This window comes from Carcharhinus amblyrhynchos, unplaced genomic scaffold (assembly GCF_965287045.1).
Source record: "Carcharhinus amblyrhynchos unplaced genomic scaffold, sCarAmb.v2.hapA scaffold_37, whole genome shotgun sequence".
NCBI classification, from domain to species: domain Eukaryota; kingdom Metazoa; phylum Chordata; class Chondrichthyes; order Carcharhiniformes; family Carcharhinidae; genus Carcharhinus; species Carcharhinus amblyrhynchos.
In genome coordinates, this window is record NW_027649778.1 from 3,166,849 (window position 1) to 3,182,269 (window position 15,421).

Sequence of the window (15,421 nt, forward strand, 5' to 3'; positions counted from 1 at the left end):
ATGATTAATAAAGGTGAGTTCAGTTGTAGAACGGAGAATGAAAGTCTTTTTGCATGCAGGACCTATGTCAAGATGTAGTCCACCCTGATAACTTGTATCTCCTGCAGATGGGTTCTAAGGTAATTGAATTTGATGAGTCTAACCAGATGGGTGCAATCTTGCGGGCAGAGTTTATGAGACTGACCAGCTAGTCGAGCAAAGCTGTCTTCAACTGACTATGATAGTTAAACACTTCATCCTCACCCTACCTGCATCCTCAGCCTCAGATATCCACCACGTACATACCCTGGTCGCCTGTATTCTCCTCTGAGGCAAGAACAAACAGGGCCGATAAAGGAAAAATTACTCATAAAAATCCATCTTCCTCGATCAAAACGTGTCCAGAGATCACACGGGTCAGGCGTGAACCTGCAGAGGCACTTGCTTTATTTTATTGAACCTCTGTCCCAGTCCAGAACTGGTCCAGCTGCCTGCTGAACACAATTGAGGAGTCAGTACCCACCACAGCAACTGGCAATTAGAGTCAAAGAAGTTTACAGCATGCAAATAGACCCTTCAGCCCAACCTATCCATGCCACCCCTTTTTTTCAGCTAGTCCCAATTGCCTGCGTTTGGTCCACATTCTTCTCGAACCATCTTAGCCATGTAACTGTCTAAATGCTTTTAAAAGACAAAATTGTACCCACCTCTACTACTATCTCTGGCAGCTTGTTCCAAACATCACTACTTCTGAGTGAAAGAATTACCCCTCTGGACCTTTTTGTATCTCTCCACTTGCACCTTAAATCTTTGCCCTTTAGTTTTAGACTCCCCTACCTTTGAGAAAAGATACTGACTATCAAGCTGATCTGTGCCCCTCATTATTTTATAGACCTCTATAAGATCCTCAGCCTTTTATGCTCCAGAGAAAAAAGTCCCAGTCTACCCAGTCTCTCATAACTCAAACCAACAAGTCCTGGTAGCATCCTAGTACATCTTTTCTGCTCTTTTTCCAGTTTAATAATATCCTTTTTATAATAGGACCAGAACTGTACACAGTATTCCAAGTGTGGCCTTACTAATGTCTTGTACAACTTCAACAAGACATTTATTTGCGAGAGAGACTGGGGTTCATTCCCAGAGCATCGTTCATTGTCAGCGCTTGCTGTGAGGAGGCTGAAATGCTCCAGCAGAGCACCAGTGGCTGCTTTGGACATGCTAAATGCAGGTGTCTGGGGGTGAGCTGCAGAACTGCCCTTAGGGTTGGCAAGGTGAGGGAAGGGGACTCAGAATTCTGTTGTGGTTTCCCTCCCCCATTAAAAGTCAACTGATTCCTAGCCTTTGACTTGGAATGTACTGCCTGAGAGGGTGGTGTAATGGATGTACGTCCAATCAAGAGAATTGATTTATTTATTAATTTATTAGCGTCACAAGTAAGCTTACATTAACACTGCCATGAAGTTACTGTGAAAATCCCCTAGTTGCCACACTCCGGCATGTGTTCAGGTCCACTGAGGAGAACTTAGCATGGCCAATGCACCTAACCAGCATGTCTTTTGGACTGTGGGAGGAAACTGGAGCACCCGGAGGAAACCCACAGAGACATGGGGAGAGCATACAGACTCCACGCAGACAGTGACCGAAGCCAGGAATTGAACCTGAGTTCCTGGCGTTGTGAGGCAGCAGTTCTAACCACTGTGCCACCCAGAGGGAACCATATTGCTGTGGCTCTGGAGTCACATGTAGGCCAGACCAGGTAAGGACGGTAGATTTCCTTCCCTAAAGGACATTAGTGAACCAGATGGGTTTTTACAACAATCGACCTCAGTCTTGGTCCGACATTACCCAAGAGTAGCTTTTAATTCCAAATGTTATTATTTGAATTTAAATTCCACCAACTGCTTGTCCCCAGAGCATTAGCCTGGGTCACTAAGTTTCTAATCCTGCAATATTATCACAATATCCCCCATATCTTTCCTTTTCAAATATTTATCCAATTCCTTTTTAGAAATATGTTCTTGCCACTCTTTCAGGCAATAAATTCAATCGACTCAAGAACAGCTTCTTCCCTGCTGCCATCAGACTTTTGATTGGACCTACCTCGCACTAAGTTCATCTTTCTCTACACCCTAGCTATAAATGTAACATTACATTCTGCACCCTCTCCTTTCTTTCTCCCCTATGATTCTATGAACGGTATGTTTTAGCGTGCAAGAAACAATACTATTCACTGTATCGTAGAAACGAGAAGCAGGAGGAGGCCATTTGGCCCTTCCAGCCTATTCCGCCATTAATTTTGATCATGGCTGATCATCAAATTCAATATCCTGATCCCCCTTACCCCGCCAATGTCCCTTGATCCCTTTAGCCCCAAGAGCTATATCTAATTCCTTCTTGAAATCACCCAATGTTTTGACCTCAATTATTTTCTGTGGGAGTGAATTCCACACATTCACCACCCTCTGGGTGAAGAAATTTCTCCTCGCCTCAGTCCTAAAGGTTTACCCCTTATCCTCAGACTATGACCCCCAATCCCCATACATGTGACAACAAAAATCAAACCAAGAAATTCCAATCATAGCACCTTGGGAGGGGCACAGTGGTTAACATTGCTGCTTCACTGCGCCAGGGTCCTGGGTTCGATCCCCAGCTTGGGTCATTTATCTGTGCAGAGTCTGCACGTTCTCCCTGTGTCTGCGTGGGTTTCCTCCAATTGCTCCAGTTTCCTCCCACAGCCCGAAAGGCATGCTGGCTAGGTGCACTTGCCGTGCTAAATTCTCCCTCAACACAGATAGGGAGGAGTGACACCATGAAGACCATCACTACGTCCAAGACTCCAGTTTTAAAGTTTGTTTGTTCGTGTCACAGCTAGGTTTGTGCTTTCTTCCCTTCGGGTGCTCTGGTTTCCTCCCACGTCCAAACATGTGAGGGTTAGGTTGATTGGCCATGTTAAATTGACCCTAGTGTTGGGGAATTAGCAGGGTAAACGTGTGGGGTTATGGGGATAGATCCTAGTTGGGATTGTGGTCGGCACAGACTCGAATGGCCTCCTCCTACAGTGTAGGGTTCTATCATTCTAACTCAGAGTAAAATAAGTACTCCACATCTTCATCCCTCCCCGATTCTTTTGCTTCTTAACTTTAGTTTGCCAGTGGTAATGCACCTTTCTTTGAAGAAATGAGGAATCTCATGCTTTGTTGTCTTCAGTGCTTCTTTTATTCTTTTTCTGACAGTTCTGTTGAAATTCCGAGCTGCTAAGACCCGCGATCCGATGCCCGAGAGCTATGAGGAAGACTCTGAATTCCTGCTGCAGCTGAAGAATGATGTTTTGGATTCGCTAGGGGTGAAGAGCGACCTGCTGACAGATGAGTTTGTCAGGTCAGTCACCCCTTTGTCTGTGCCGGTGTCGTAACTATTTCACCCACCTCTTAACCTGGCCCAGAATAAAAGCCAACGATCTGATTGTGTGGCTTCCCCTCGTCTGGGGCAGGCAACAGGACAGTTTTAAATACTAGCTGCTCTCTACTACTTTCATTGGAATGGTGGCACAGTAGTTAGTGCTGCTACCTCATAGCGCCAGGGACATGGGTTCGATTCCAGCCTTGGGTCACAGTCTATGCAGATTCTACATGTTCTCCCCATGTCTGGATGGGTTTCCTCCGGGTGCTCCGGTTTCCTCCCACAGTCCGAAAGATGTGCTGGTTAGGGTGCATTGGCCATGCTAAATTCTCCCTCAGTTTATCCGAACAGGCGCTGGAGTATGATGACTAGGGGATTTTCACAGTAACTTCATTGCAATGTTAATGTAAGCCTACTTATGACAAATAAATAAGCTTATTGGTTCGTTTGCAAGGCCCATGTAGCTCCCTTGTATATTGGAGTTAAATCCATCACAGTTTGTGGTAGAAATAAGAGGCCATTCAGTCCATCATGCTTGTACCAGGTTTTTGAAGGAGTTAGCTAATTAATCCCACTCACCTCACCCGGCCCACCCATGCTCTTTCCCCATAACCTACAATTCCTCCCTCTTTTTATCCATTTCCCTGTCTGAAATTTAATCTGCTTCCACCACCTTCTACATGCTGGCCCAGGTAGCAATAGCCAGACTATGTGACCATGAGCGAGGCAGAGGTGAGCCTTGATCTTCTGCTTGCATGAGGACCGTCTGGTGTGGAAAAATGCTGAATGGGTGAGAAGGAGCATGCCTGCCTCTACCCCCCCACTGCACCCCCCCTCCCTCCATTCCCTTCTCTGGTCCCCCAACCCCCAAGACCAGGTCTCCAAAAAATAAATTAGGGGCATAGACAGTCAGCATCTTTTCCCAAAGGTGGGGGAGTCTAAAACTAGAGGGCATAGGTTTAAGGTGAGAGGGGAGAGATACAAAAGGGTCCAGAGGGGCAGTTTTTTCACACAGAGGGTGGTGAGTGTCTGGAAAGAGCTATCAGAAGTAGTAGTAGAGGCGGGTACAATTTTGCCTTTTAAAAAAAGTTTAGGCAGTTACATGGGTAAGATGGGTATAGAGGGATATCAGCAGGCAATTTTGATATGATTTGATTTATCATTGACACATGTATTTGTATGCAGTGAAAAGTATTGTTTCTTGTGCTCCATACAGACATACCGTTCATAGAGAACGAGAGGGTGCAGAGTGTAGTGTTACAGTCAGAGCTAGGGTGTAATGAAAGATCAACTTAATGCAAGATAGGTCCATTCAAATGTCTGATGGCAGCAGGGAAGCAGCTGTTCTTGGGTTGGCTGATACGTGACCTCAGATTTTTTCCTGACGGAAGAAGGTGGAAGAGAGAATGTCCCGGGTGCATGGGGTCCTTAATTATGCTGGCTGCTCTTCCAAGGCAGCGGGAAGTGTAGGCAGAGTCAATGGACGGGAGGCTGGTTTGTGTGATGGATTGGGCTACATTCACAACCTTTTGTAGTTTCTTATGGTCTTGGGCAGAGCAGGAGCCCATACCAAGCTGTGATACAACCAGAAAGGTTGTATCACAGCTTTCTATCGTGCATCTATAAAAGTTGGTGAGAGTTGTAGCGAACGTGCCAAATTTCCTTGGCCTTCTGAGAAAGTAGAGGTGTTGGTGGGGCTTTCTTAATTATAGTTTTGGCAGTTGTGACTACCTTGATGGTAAAAACCAGGTGGCATGGACAAGTTGGGCTGAAGGGCCTGTTTCCATGCCCTAAACCTCTATGACTCTATGGCATCATACAGGCCATTACATAAAAAATTGGTTCCTCTTTTGGGGGATGAGAAATTAACTGAGAGGATGGTTTGGTATGTATTGAGTTATCTGAGGGTTTTTACAGGTGGTAAGATGAAACCAAGGAGGAAACCTTTATACCATGAAGGGCAGGTGTTTAATATCACTGGTGGTCAAAGGTGGCAACTTCCACTACCTTATTGAATAATTCAATTCATCGTACAAAATATTCAATCTGTATAAGGTTTCCAGTCTCTTGGTTTTACTGCAGGTCCCATTTGCTTAAGTCGGATTGGAGAATTCTTTGCCTCAAATGTCACTGTGCAAACCCCTGGGGTCAGGCTCGACTCTGCACCCAGGACTGAGCGAGGCAGTGTTTGCACTGCCAGTTGTAACATCAGAACCTTACAGTGCTGAAGGAGGCCATTAGGCCCACCAATCTGCATCGACAACAATCCCACCCAGGCCCTAACCCCATAACCCCATGTAATCCCCCTGACACTAAGGGGCATTCCCACCCAGATCTGTTCCCTGTTAGCCCAAGAATTTACCCTGCTAATTCCCTAAACTAACACATTTTGGGACGCTAAGGGGCAATTTAGCATGGCCAATCCCCCTAACTTACACATTTTGGGACACTAAGGGGCAATTTAGCATGGCCAATCCCCCTAACCTACACAACTTGGGACACTAAGAGGAAATTTAGCACAGTCAATCCACCTAACCTGCACATCTTAGGAATGTGGGAGGAAACTGGAGCACCTGGAGGAAACCCACACAGACATGGGTTGAATGTGCAAACTCCGCACAGGCAGTGACCCAAGCCAGGAATTGAACACGGGTCCCTGGCGCTGTGAGGCAGCAGTGCTTGCTAACACTGTGTCACTGTGCTGCCCCTATACTGTCCCCTCTGCTGTAACATAACTTCTGGAGAAAGGAAATCCAGAGCCAGCTATGGTACTCATCTCATTTCTCACCCCTTGTGTAGGGAGCAGTAGGCCGACATGTTTGTGTCCAGACCTACCCGTGAATAATGATTATTAGTTGAGCCCTTGAAACTAGGTTCCATACTCTGGAGAGAGCAGAGAAAATGGGAAGGGATAACAGTCAAATGAGCCCATTTAAAAGCAAAAGCAGTTGTGATTTCCATAAATCGAGACCTTTTTGTTCCTTCATGGGGCATGGGTCTCGCTGGCTGGGCCAGCATTTATTGCCCATCCCTAATTGTCCCTTAAACTGAGTGTCTCACAGCCATTTCAGAGGGCAGTTGAGAGTCAACCACATTGCTGTGGCTCTGGAGTGATGTGTAGGCCAGACCAGGTAAGGGCAGCTGATTTCCTTCCCTAAAGAACATAGAATAGAATCCCTACAGTGCCATTTGGCCCATCGAGCCTGCGCTAACTGTTACAATGCAACCAGTGATAACATTGGAACCTGTTGCAATGTAACCAATGATAACATTAGAATCTGTTGTCGTGTAACCAATGGTAAGATGATGTGAGGGTCAGCTGACCTGGTGCACAGTGTAACCAATGGCAAAATGATATCGTGGTCAGCTGACCCAATATAAATAGAAAGCAGATGTGGGGAGCTTTTGTGGCCCAGGGCAATGCCCCAAGTGGGGATATAATGACATTTCTTCATTAAAACTTCCTCTTTGATTTGCCTTATGAAGTTAGTTGTTTTATTGCTTGTTTCTGAAGTATCCTTACTGTCGCACTAACACCAACAACAATCTCATCCAGGCCCTATCCCCATAACTCGATGCATTTACTCCAGCTGATGGTTGATTACATAAAGGTTGGAGGTGTTATGGATAGTGTGGAGGGATGTCAGAAGTTGCAAAGAGACATTGATAGGATGCAAGACTAGGCGGAGAAATGGCAGATGGACTTCAACCCAGATAAGTGTGTGGTGATTCATTTTGGCAGGTCAAATAGAATGACAGAACGTAACTCTAAGGGTAAGATTCTTGGCAGTTTGGAAGATCAGAAGGATTTTGGGGTCCGGATTCATAGGATGTTCAAAACAGCTTCGCAGGTAGAGGATGTGGTTAGGAAGGCATATGGTGTACTGGCCTTCATCAATCGAGGAATTGAGTTTAGGAGTCGGGAGATAATGCTACAGCTGTATAATACCCTGGTCAGACCCCACTTGGAGTACTGTGCTCAGTTCTGGTCGCCTCATTACAGAAAGAATGTGGAAGCCATAGCAAGGGTGCAGAGGAGATTTACAAGGAATTTGTCTGGATTGGGTGGCATGTCTTATGAGGATAAGTTGAGAGAGCTCGGTCTGTTCTCCTTGGAGAGACGAAGGATGAGAGGTGACGTGATCAAGGTGTATAAGATGATGAGAGGTATTGATCGAGTGGATTCTCAGAGGCTTTTTCCCAGCGCTGAAATGGTTGCCACAAGAGGATACAGGTTTAGGGTGCTGGAGAGTAGGTACAGAGGAGATGTCAGGGGTAAGTTTTTCACTCAGAGGGTGGTGGGTGCGTGGAATCAGCTGCTGTTGGTGGTGGCAGAGGTGGATTCAATAGGGTCTTTTAAGAGACTTTTGGATAAGTACATGGAACTTAGTAAGATAGAGGGTTATAGGTAAGCCTAGTAGGTAGGGACATGTTCGACACAACTTGTGGGCTGAAGGGCCTGTTTATTCTGTGGTTTTTCTATGTTTCTAGTTCCCCCTGAAAGAAGGGGCAACTTAGCATAACCGATTAACCTAGCCTGTACATCTTTAGACTGTGGGAAGAAACCGGAGCACCCGGAGGAAACCCACGCAGACACAGGTAGAATATGAAACTCCCCACAGGCAGTAATCCAAGGCCAGAATCGAACCCGGGTCCCTGGCACTGTTAGGCAACAGTGCTATCCACTGTGCCACCACAGTGGGTTTTTCAACAAACAATCAGTTTCGTGGTCACCATTACTGAGATTAGTTTTCAAATCCAGATTCTTTTATTAATTTAGTTTAAATTCCTCTTGCTGCTATGATGAGATTTGAACCTTTGTCCTCAGGGCGTTAGACTGGGCCTCTGGATTACGAGTTCAGTGACATTATCACTATGCCACCGTCTCCCCCTAAGATTATAAACTGTGTCTGTTCCTTCTTTCAGCTCCTGTTTCTCCGAGCTAGCACCAGTGTGTGCTGTTGTGGGCGGTGTGCTCAGTCAGGAAATTGTAAAGGTAAGACTGTGTGTAAGCAGCAAATAGTAAATATTTAACAGGTTTGGCCTGTGCTCAGGTAGAAGTGCCAGGTATGACAGAGAGTTGGCCCCAACCAACTCTTACATTGTGCCTTTGGCACATGTATTTGTTCAACCCATATCCTGTGGATGTGGCGTATCTGGATTTCCAGAAAGCATTTGACAAGGTGCTGCACCAAAGACTGCTGCATAACATAAAGGTGCACAGCGTTACGGATAATGTATTAGCAAGGATAGAGGATTGTTAATTAACAGAAAGCAAAAAGTGGGGGTAAATGGGTGTTTTTCTGGTTGGCGATCGGTGACTAGTGATGTGCTTCAGGGATCAGTGTTGGGACCGCAGTTGTTTACAACTTACATAGATGATTTGGAGTTGGGGACCAAGCACAGTGTGTCAAAATTCGCAAATGACACTAAGATGGGTGGAAGAGCAAAGTGTGCGGAGGACACTGAAAATCTGCAAAGGGATATAGATAATCTAAATAAGTGGGTGAGGGTCTGGTAGATGGAGTACAATGTTGGTAAATGTGAGGTAATCCATTTTGGTAGGAAGAACAGCAAAATGGACTATTATTTAAATGGTAAAAAATTGCAACATGCTGCAGTGCAGAGGGACCTGGGTGTCCTTGTGCAGGAATCTCAAGGAGTTGGTTTGCAGGTGCAGCAGATAATTAAGAAGGCAAATGGAATTTTGTCCTTCATTGCGAGAGGGTGGAATTTAAACATAGCGTATTGCAGCTGTATAAGGTACTGGTGAGGCCACATCTGGAGTACTGTGTACAGTTTTGGTCTCCTTGAGAAAGGATATACTGGCACTGGAGTGGGTGCAGAGGAGATTCACTAGGTTGATTCCAGAGTTGCGAGGGTTGGCTTATGAGGAGAGACTGAGTAGACTGGGGCTATACTCATTGGAATTCAGAAGAATGAGGGGAGATATTATAGAAACATATAAGATTATGAAGGGAATCGATAAGATAGAAGCAGGGTAATTGTTTCCATTGGCGGGTGAAAGTAGAACTAGGGGGCATGGCCTCAAAATAAGAGGGAGCAGATTTAGAACTGAGTTGAGGAACTTCTTCACACAAAGAGTTGTGAATCTGTGGAATTCCCTCCCAGTGAAGCAGTTGAGGCTACCTCATTGAATGTTTTTAAGGCAAGGATAGATAGATTTTTGAACAGTAAAGGAATTAAGGATTATGGTGAGCGAGTGGGTAAGAGGAGCTGAGTCCACAAAAAGATCAGCCATGATCTTATTGAATGGAGGAGGGGATAGATGGCCTACTCCTGCTCCTAGTTCTTATGTTCTTATCCTTCTGAAAGCAGAACTAGTCAATACTAGATGAAGGAAGTGTGGTTGCAGAAGAAGGTTTATGTTTCCATAGTAAGCGTGCAGAACAACAGGTTTGATCAGAGTATCTGAGTTCAGTAAGTGCAACCAATATTTATGTAATGGTGAAATAAGAGAGTGCACTACCACATCTCAGATTGTGGAACTCAGATTGATGTTAGTGAGATGGCACAATGGTTAACACTGCTGCCTCACATGCCGGGGACCCAGGTTCGATTCCCGCCTTGGGTCACTGTCTGTGCGGAGTCTGCACATTCTCCCTCCTGTCTGCGTGGGTTTCCTTCGAGTGCTCTGGTTTTCTCCCATAGTCCAAACTCATGCTGGTTACACTGCGTTGGCCGTGCTAAATTCTCCCTCAGTGTACCCGAACAGGCGCCGGAGTGTGGCGACTCGGGAATCTTCACAGCAATTTCAATGTAGTGTTAATGTAAGCCTATGTGTGACACTGATAAATGAACTTTAAAACTTCGAAGTGGCTGAGCTGACTTGCATTGGAAACAATTCAGAGAGTGTTCAGCAGACCAATTCCTGGGATGAAGGTATTATCTAACGAGGAAGGATTAGGACACAGTGTTTAGCACCGCTGCCTCACAGCACCAGGGACCCAGGTTCAATTCCAGCCTCGGGTGAATGTGTGGAGTCTGCACATTCTCCCCGTGTCTGCGTGGGTTTCGTCCAGGTGCTTCGGTTTGCTCTCACAGTCCAGAAAATGTGCAGGTTAGGTGGATTGGCCATGCTAAATTGCCCGTTAGTATCAAGGGGCTAGCAGGGTAAGTACATGGGTAAAACGCTCCACAGTCGAACAAATTGATGCCACTCAAAGAACAAAGAAAAGTACAGCACAGGAACAGACCCTTCAGCCCTCCAATCCCACGCTGATCCGGATGTCCTAACTAAACTAAAAAAAACCTTCTGCCCTTACTCGCTGCATATGCCTCTCTTCATGTACCCATCCAGATGTCTATTAAACATTGCTAATCTGCCTGCTACCACCACCTCCTCTAGTAGCGAGTTCTAAGTACCCACCACTCTCTGCATGAAAAACCTCTCCCTTAAACTCTCCCCCTCTCGCCTTGAACCTGTGCCCCCTTGTCATTGATACTTCCACCCTGGGTAAAAGCCTCTCGCTATCCATCCTTCCTCAACCTCTCATAATTTTGTAGACTTCTATCAGGTCTCCCCTGAGCCTCTGTCTTTCCAGTGAAAACAACCCTAATTTATTCAACCTCTCCTCATAGCCAAAGCCCTCGAGAGACCAGGCAGCATCCTGGTCAATCTTCTCTCCAAAGCTTCCACGTTACCCCCTGTAGTCTGGCACGCAGTATTCCAAATGCAGCCTCACCAAGGTTTTTATCTTGCTGCAACATGATTTGCCACTCACCATCTAAACTTAAATGTGAAGAGTGATGTGTAGGGGGAGACGAAGGAGAGCATCTGTGCACTGCAGCGAGAGTTAGCATGTTCCGAGGAGGCTACTGGCAGCGAGTGCAGGCCAAGCTGCTGACATTGGTGGCGGTTATTTATAAATAACTGGACTGGCTGCTGCTGAATGAGTGAATCCCTGACTGTGCGCTCTTCGCAGGCTTTGTCTCAACGCGACCCGCCCCACAACAACTTCTTCTTCTTTGACGGGTTGAAAAGTAACGGGATTGTCGACTGCATTGGAGCCAATTGAAGACCAACCTGGTGGGGGGTTAGGAAATGGTTACCCAGTGTTGGAACACACATCAATGTCCACAGCTTCTGGCAGAAAGAGAGAGAGATCTTCGAGTTTCAAAGCTAAAGATGAGTCCGGACCAGAATAAGACAAAATTGTCGAGTAAGAAACTGAAGGAAGTTGAATTGATGGACAGTGATGTACAAATCACTGTCTGAAATCTCCACTTTGCAAATAAATGCTGTTAAAGCCACTCGCATGCTAATACTGAGTTTCAGTTTATCAGTAACGCTGATGTTATCTCTTGCAGGTCTGGTTATTAGTTACTTCTCCTACCCTGTTGCATGCAGTCGGATTGACTGTATATTTCAGTGCCTGACACTATTGGTTTCGTCAACGGATGTGTCTTGGTTTGCCCCCCCGCGTTCATGCGTGTAAGCACACAAGCGCTTGCAACACCGAGATCTTTACGGGCAAGTCAGATTCGAGGGTGAGCTTGTTCCTTCACACTCCACCCAGCATACCCCCAAACACTAAGGACGGAATTTCCCCATCCATGCAAAGGCCCGTTGACCTTGAGCGGGATTCTCCGGTCTGGGGCGAGCACAGCTGGAAATTTCCGCCCTAATATTAAAGTCATAGGCTGGAATTTTACCAGCACCAGGGTGGACGAGGCTCGGAGAACGACATTCTTCATCGGCCTCCAGTGGGATCGTATGAACCTCGGGCAGACGTGCAAATAAAACTCCATCCATAATGTCATTCAAATTCCACAACAACCACATTACAATAACATTAACTCTGAAAAATTAGGTAATAACCTTCATAGAATTGTAGAACCCGTACCGTGCAGAAGGAAGCCATTCAGCCCATCGAGTCCGCGCCGACCGCAATCCCACCCCAACTCTATTCCCGTAACTCAACATATTTACCCTGCTAATCCCCTGACACTAAGGGTCAATTTAGCATGGTCAATCCACCTAACTCGCACATCGTGTGGGAGGAAATAAGAGTACCCAGAGAAAGCCCACGCAGAACCGGGGAGAACATGCAAACTCTGCACAGATGGTGATCGATGCTGGGAATTGAAACCAGATCCCTGGCATTGTGAGGCAGCAGTGCTAACCACTGTGCCACCACGCTACCAGGGTTGAACACCCTCTTAGCCTGCATTCCCTTTTCCTTACCCTCTCCCCACCCCTACTCTTCACTGAATTCCATTCTTTCTGGATTCTGACTTCTCTGTGGTGTTCTGTTGAAAATCAGCTTTCAAGATTAGCGTCGTCCCAATTGAAACACTCAACATGTGAAGATTGACATGGCTGCATCATCGGTAAATTCACTCCAACCTTTGCGTGCAGATCCATAAACCTTCAGAAAGGCTCAAGTTGAGAAATTTGTCGTGTCATTTCGGAACCCTGAGATATCCCATGAGCGAACTGCTCTGTGAACTTAATATTCAAACCTTCTTGGTCCATTTGACCCGACCACCCCGGGTTGCCAATCCCTATCTCCCTTTTTAAAAACTGCTTGGAGAAGCACACAGCACTTCATTCCAATGGGCGATACCTGGGCAGCACACTGGCACAGTGGTCAGCACGGAAACCGGGTTCGATTCTGGCCTCAGGTGACTGTCTGTGCGGAGTCTGCACGTTCTCCCCGTGTCTGCGTGGATTTCCTCCAGGTGCTCTGGTTTCTTCCCACAGTTTGAAAGACGTGCTAGTTAGGGTGCATTGGCCAGTCTAAATTCTCCCTCGGTGTACCCGAACAGGTGCCAGAGTGTAGCGACTATGGGATTTTCGCCGTAACTTCATTACAGTGTTAATGTAAGACTAGTTGGGACAGTAATAAAGAAAACAGCCAAGGCTGGAACTGAACCAGGGTCCCTGGCGCTCTGAGGCAGCAGTGCTAACCACCGTGCCACCCACGAGCCACCAATCTTCTGCCTTATTGTAAAGCACTGGGTTGTTAATGGATTATTAATGAGTTTGGGGTTTGAAGTCAAGATTTGCTGATTTGGAAGTCTTTCTGTCTCAAGCACTTATTGACAGCAACTCATAGATATAACTCTGTTTTAATAAATCTACTTTTTCAAAGTCTTCTGTAAGCTCAAATAGTAAGGGCAATTTAATTTCCCACCCCTACATTGTATCGTATTATTCAAGTCATAGAATCCCTACAGTGCAAAGGCCATTCAGCCCATCGAGTCTGCACTGACCACAATCCCACCCAGCTCCTATCTACATAACCAATAGCATAGCCAATCCACCTAACCCGCACGTCTTTAAACACTAAGGGGCAATTTAGCATGGCCAATCCACCTAACCCACACATTTTTTGGACACTAAGAAGCAATTTTGCATGGCCAATCCATCTAACCTGCAAATCTTTGAACACTAGGGGGCAATTTAGCATGGCTAATCCATCTAACCTGCAAATCTTTGAATACTAAGGGGCAATTTAGCTTGGCTACTCCATCTAACCTGCACATTTTTGGATACTAAGGGGCAATTTAACATGGCCAATCCACCTAACCTGCATGTCTTTGGACTGTGGGAGGAAACTGGAGCACCTAGAGGAAACCCATGCAGACACGGGGAGAATGTGCAGACTGCACACAGCCAGTGACCCAAGCCGGAAATCGAACCCGGGTCCCTGGCGCTGTGAGGCAGCAGTGCTAACCACTATGCCGCCGTGCTGCTAATCATCCTAGAAGATTCCATTTGATATGATCAGAGCAGCACAGGAACTAACTGATCCACACCAGTGTTTATGCTCCGCACTCGCGTCTTCCAATCCTGCTGTACCTAAGCCTAGAAGCATAAACCTCCTTACTTCCTCTTTCATGTTAAGTATTCTCCCCTCAGATGTCTCTACGCTATTCACCGCAACCACTCCCTGTGGTATCATGTTCCATGATCATGCTATTCTCCTGAATACCCTGTTGGGTTTATTAGTGACCAATTTGTATTCATGACCCTAATTCTAATCTATTGCCCCTTCCACCACCACCACCACCACCACCACCACCCCCCCCCCCCCCCAGCTAATAGAGCCAGCATCTCTATAGCTACCCTATAAAACACACTCCTAAGTTTAAAGTCCTCTCTTTTATTGAAGGAACGAGTCACAGCTTGTTCAGTCTTTTCCTGGTGTTTCCTTGCAGTTCTGTGATCATCCCAGCAAATGTTTTGAACTTTGCCTTTGCCAATTTCAGCCGCCAGGTGGGTGAGATGCTGCTTTTAATCCAGTCATCCCTGTGCCTTGGTCCAGTCCTGTTCCATATTATTGGCGTCTAGTGATTCCCTGCCCCCAGCAGGAGTGTGGGCAGCACGGTGGTTAGCACTGCTGCCTCACAGCGTCAGGGACCCAGTTCTGTGTGGAGTCGGCACCTTCTCCCTGTGTTTGCGTGGGTTTCCTCAGGGTGCTCCCGTTTCCTCCCACACTCCAAAAGACGTGTTGGTTAGTAAGAACATAAGAACATAAGAAATAGGAGCAGGAGTAGGCCATCTGGCCCTTCGAGCCTGCCCCGCCATTCAATAAGATCATGGCTGATCTGTCGTGACTCAGTTCCACTTTCCCGCCCTCTCCCCATAACCCTTAATCCCCTCTCTTATCAAAAACCCATCAACCCACTTCTTAAAAATATTTAGCGAGGCAGCCTCCACCACTTCAACGGGCAGAGAATTCCAGAGATTCACCACCCTTTGCATTGGCTGTGCTAAATTCTCCCTGAGTGTACCCGAACAGGTGCCGGAGTGTGGCGACTAGATGATTTTCACAGTAACTTCATTGCGGTGTTAATATAAGCCTTACTCGTGACACTAATAAACTGTAAACTTTGATCGCCCTGTTTGACCACATGACTAACACAGAATCATAGAATCCTACAGTGCAGAAGGAGGCCACAGTCCCACCCAGGCCTCAACCCAATGCACATACCCTGACATTAAGGGTCAATTTAGCATGGCCAATCCACCTAATCTGCACATCTTTGGAGTGTGAGAGGAAACCAGAGCACC

At 46.4% G+C, this 15,421-nt stretch overlaps 1 protein-coding gene across 1 annotated transcript in view; it reads left to right on the plus strand.

Annotated features, from left to right (window-relative positions):
* The window catches only part of sae1 (SUMO1 activating enzyme subunit 1), a 125,865-nt gene extending 114,201 nt beyond the window's left edge, over positions 1–11,664 (plus strand). The window contains exons 7-9 of the mRNA XM_080218142.1: positions 3,213–3,357; positions 8,305–8,374; positions 11,325–11,664. Coding sequence (XP_080074268.1) covers positions 3,213–3,357; positions 8,305–8,374; positions 11,325–11,417 — 308 coding nt within the window. The 3' untranslated portion in view covers positions 11,418–11,664. The remainder of the gene's footprint in view (positions 1–3,212; positions 3,358–8,304; positions 8,375–11,324) is intronic.
* The last annotated feature ends 3,757 nt before the right edge of the window (positions 11,665–15,421 follow it).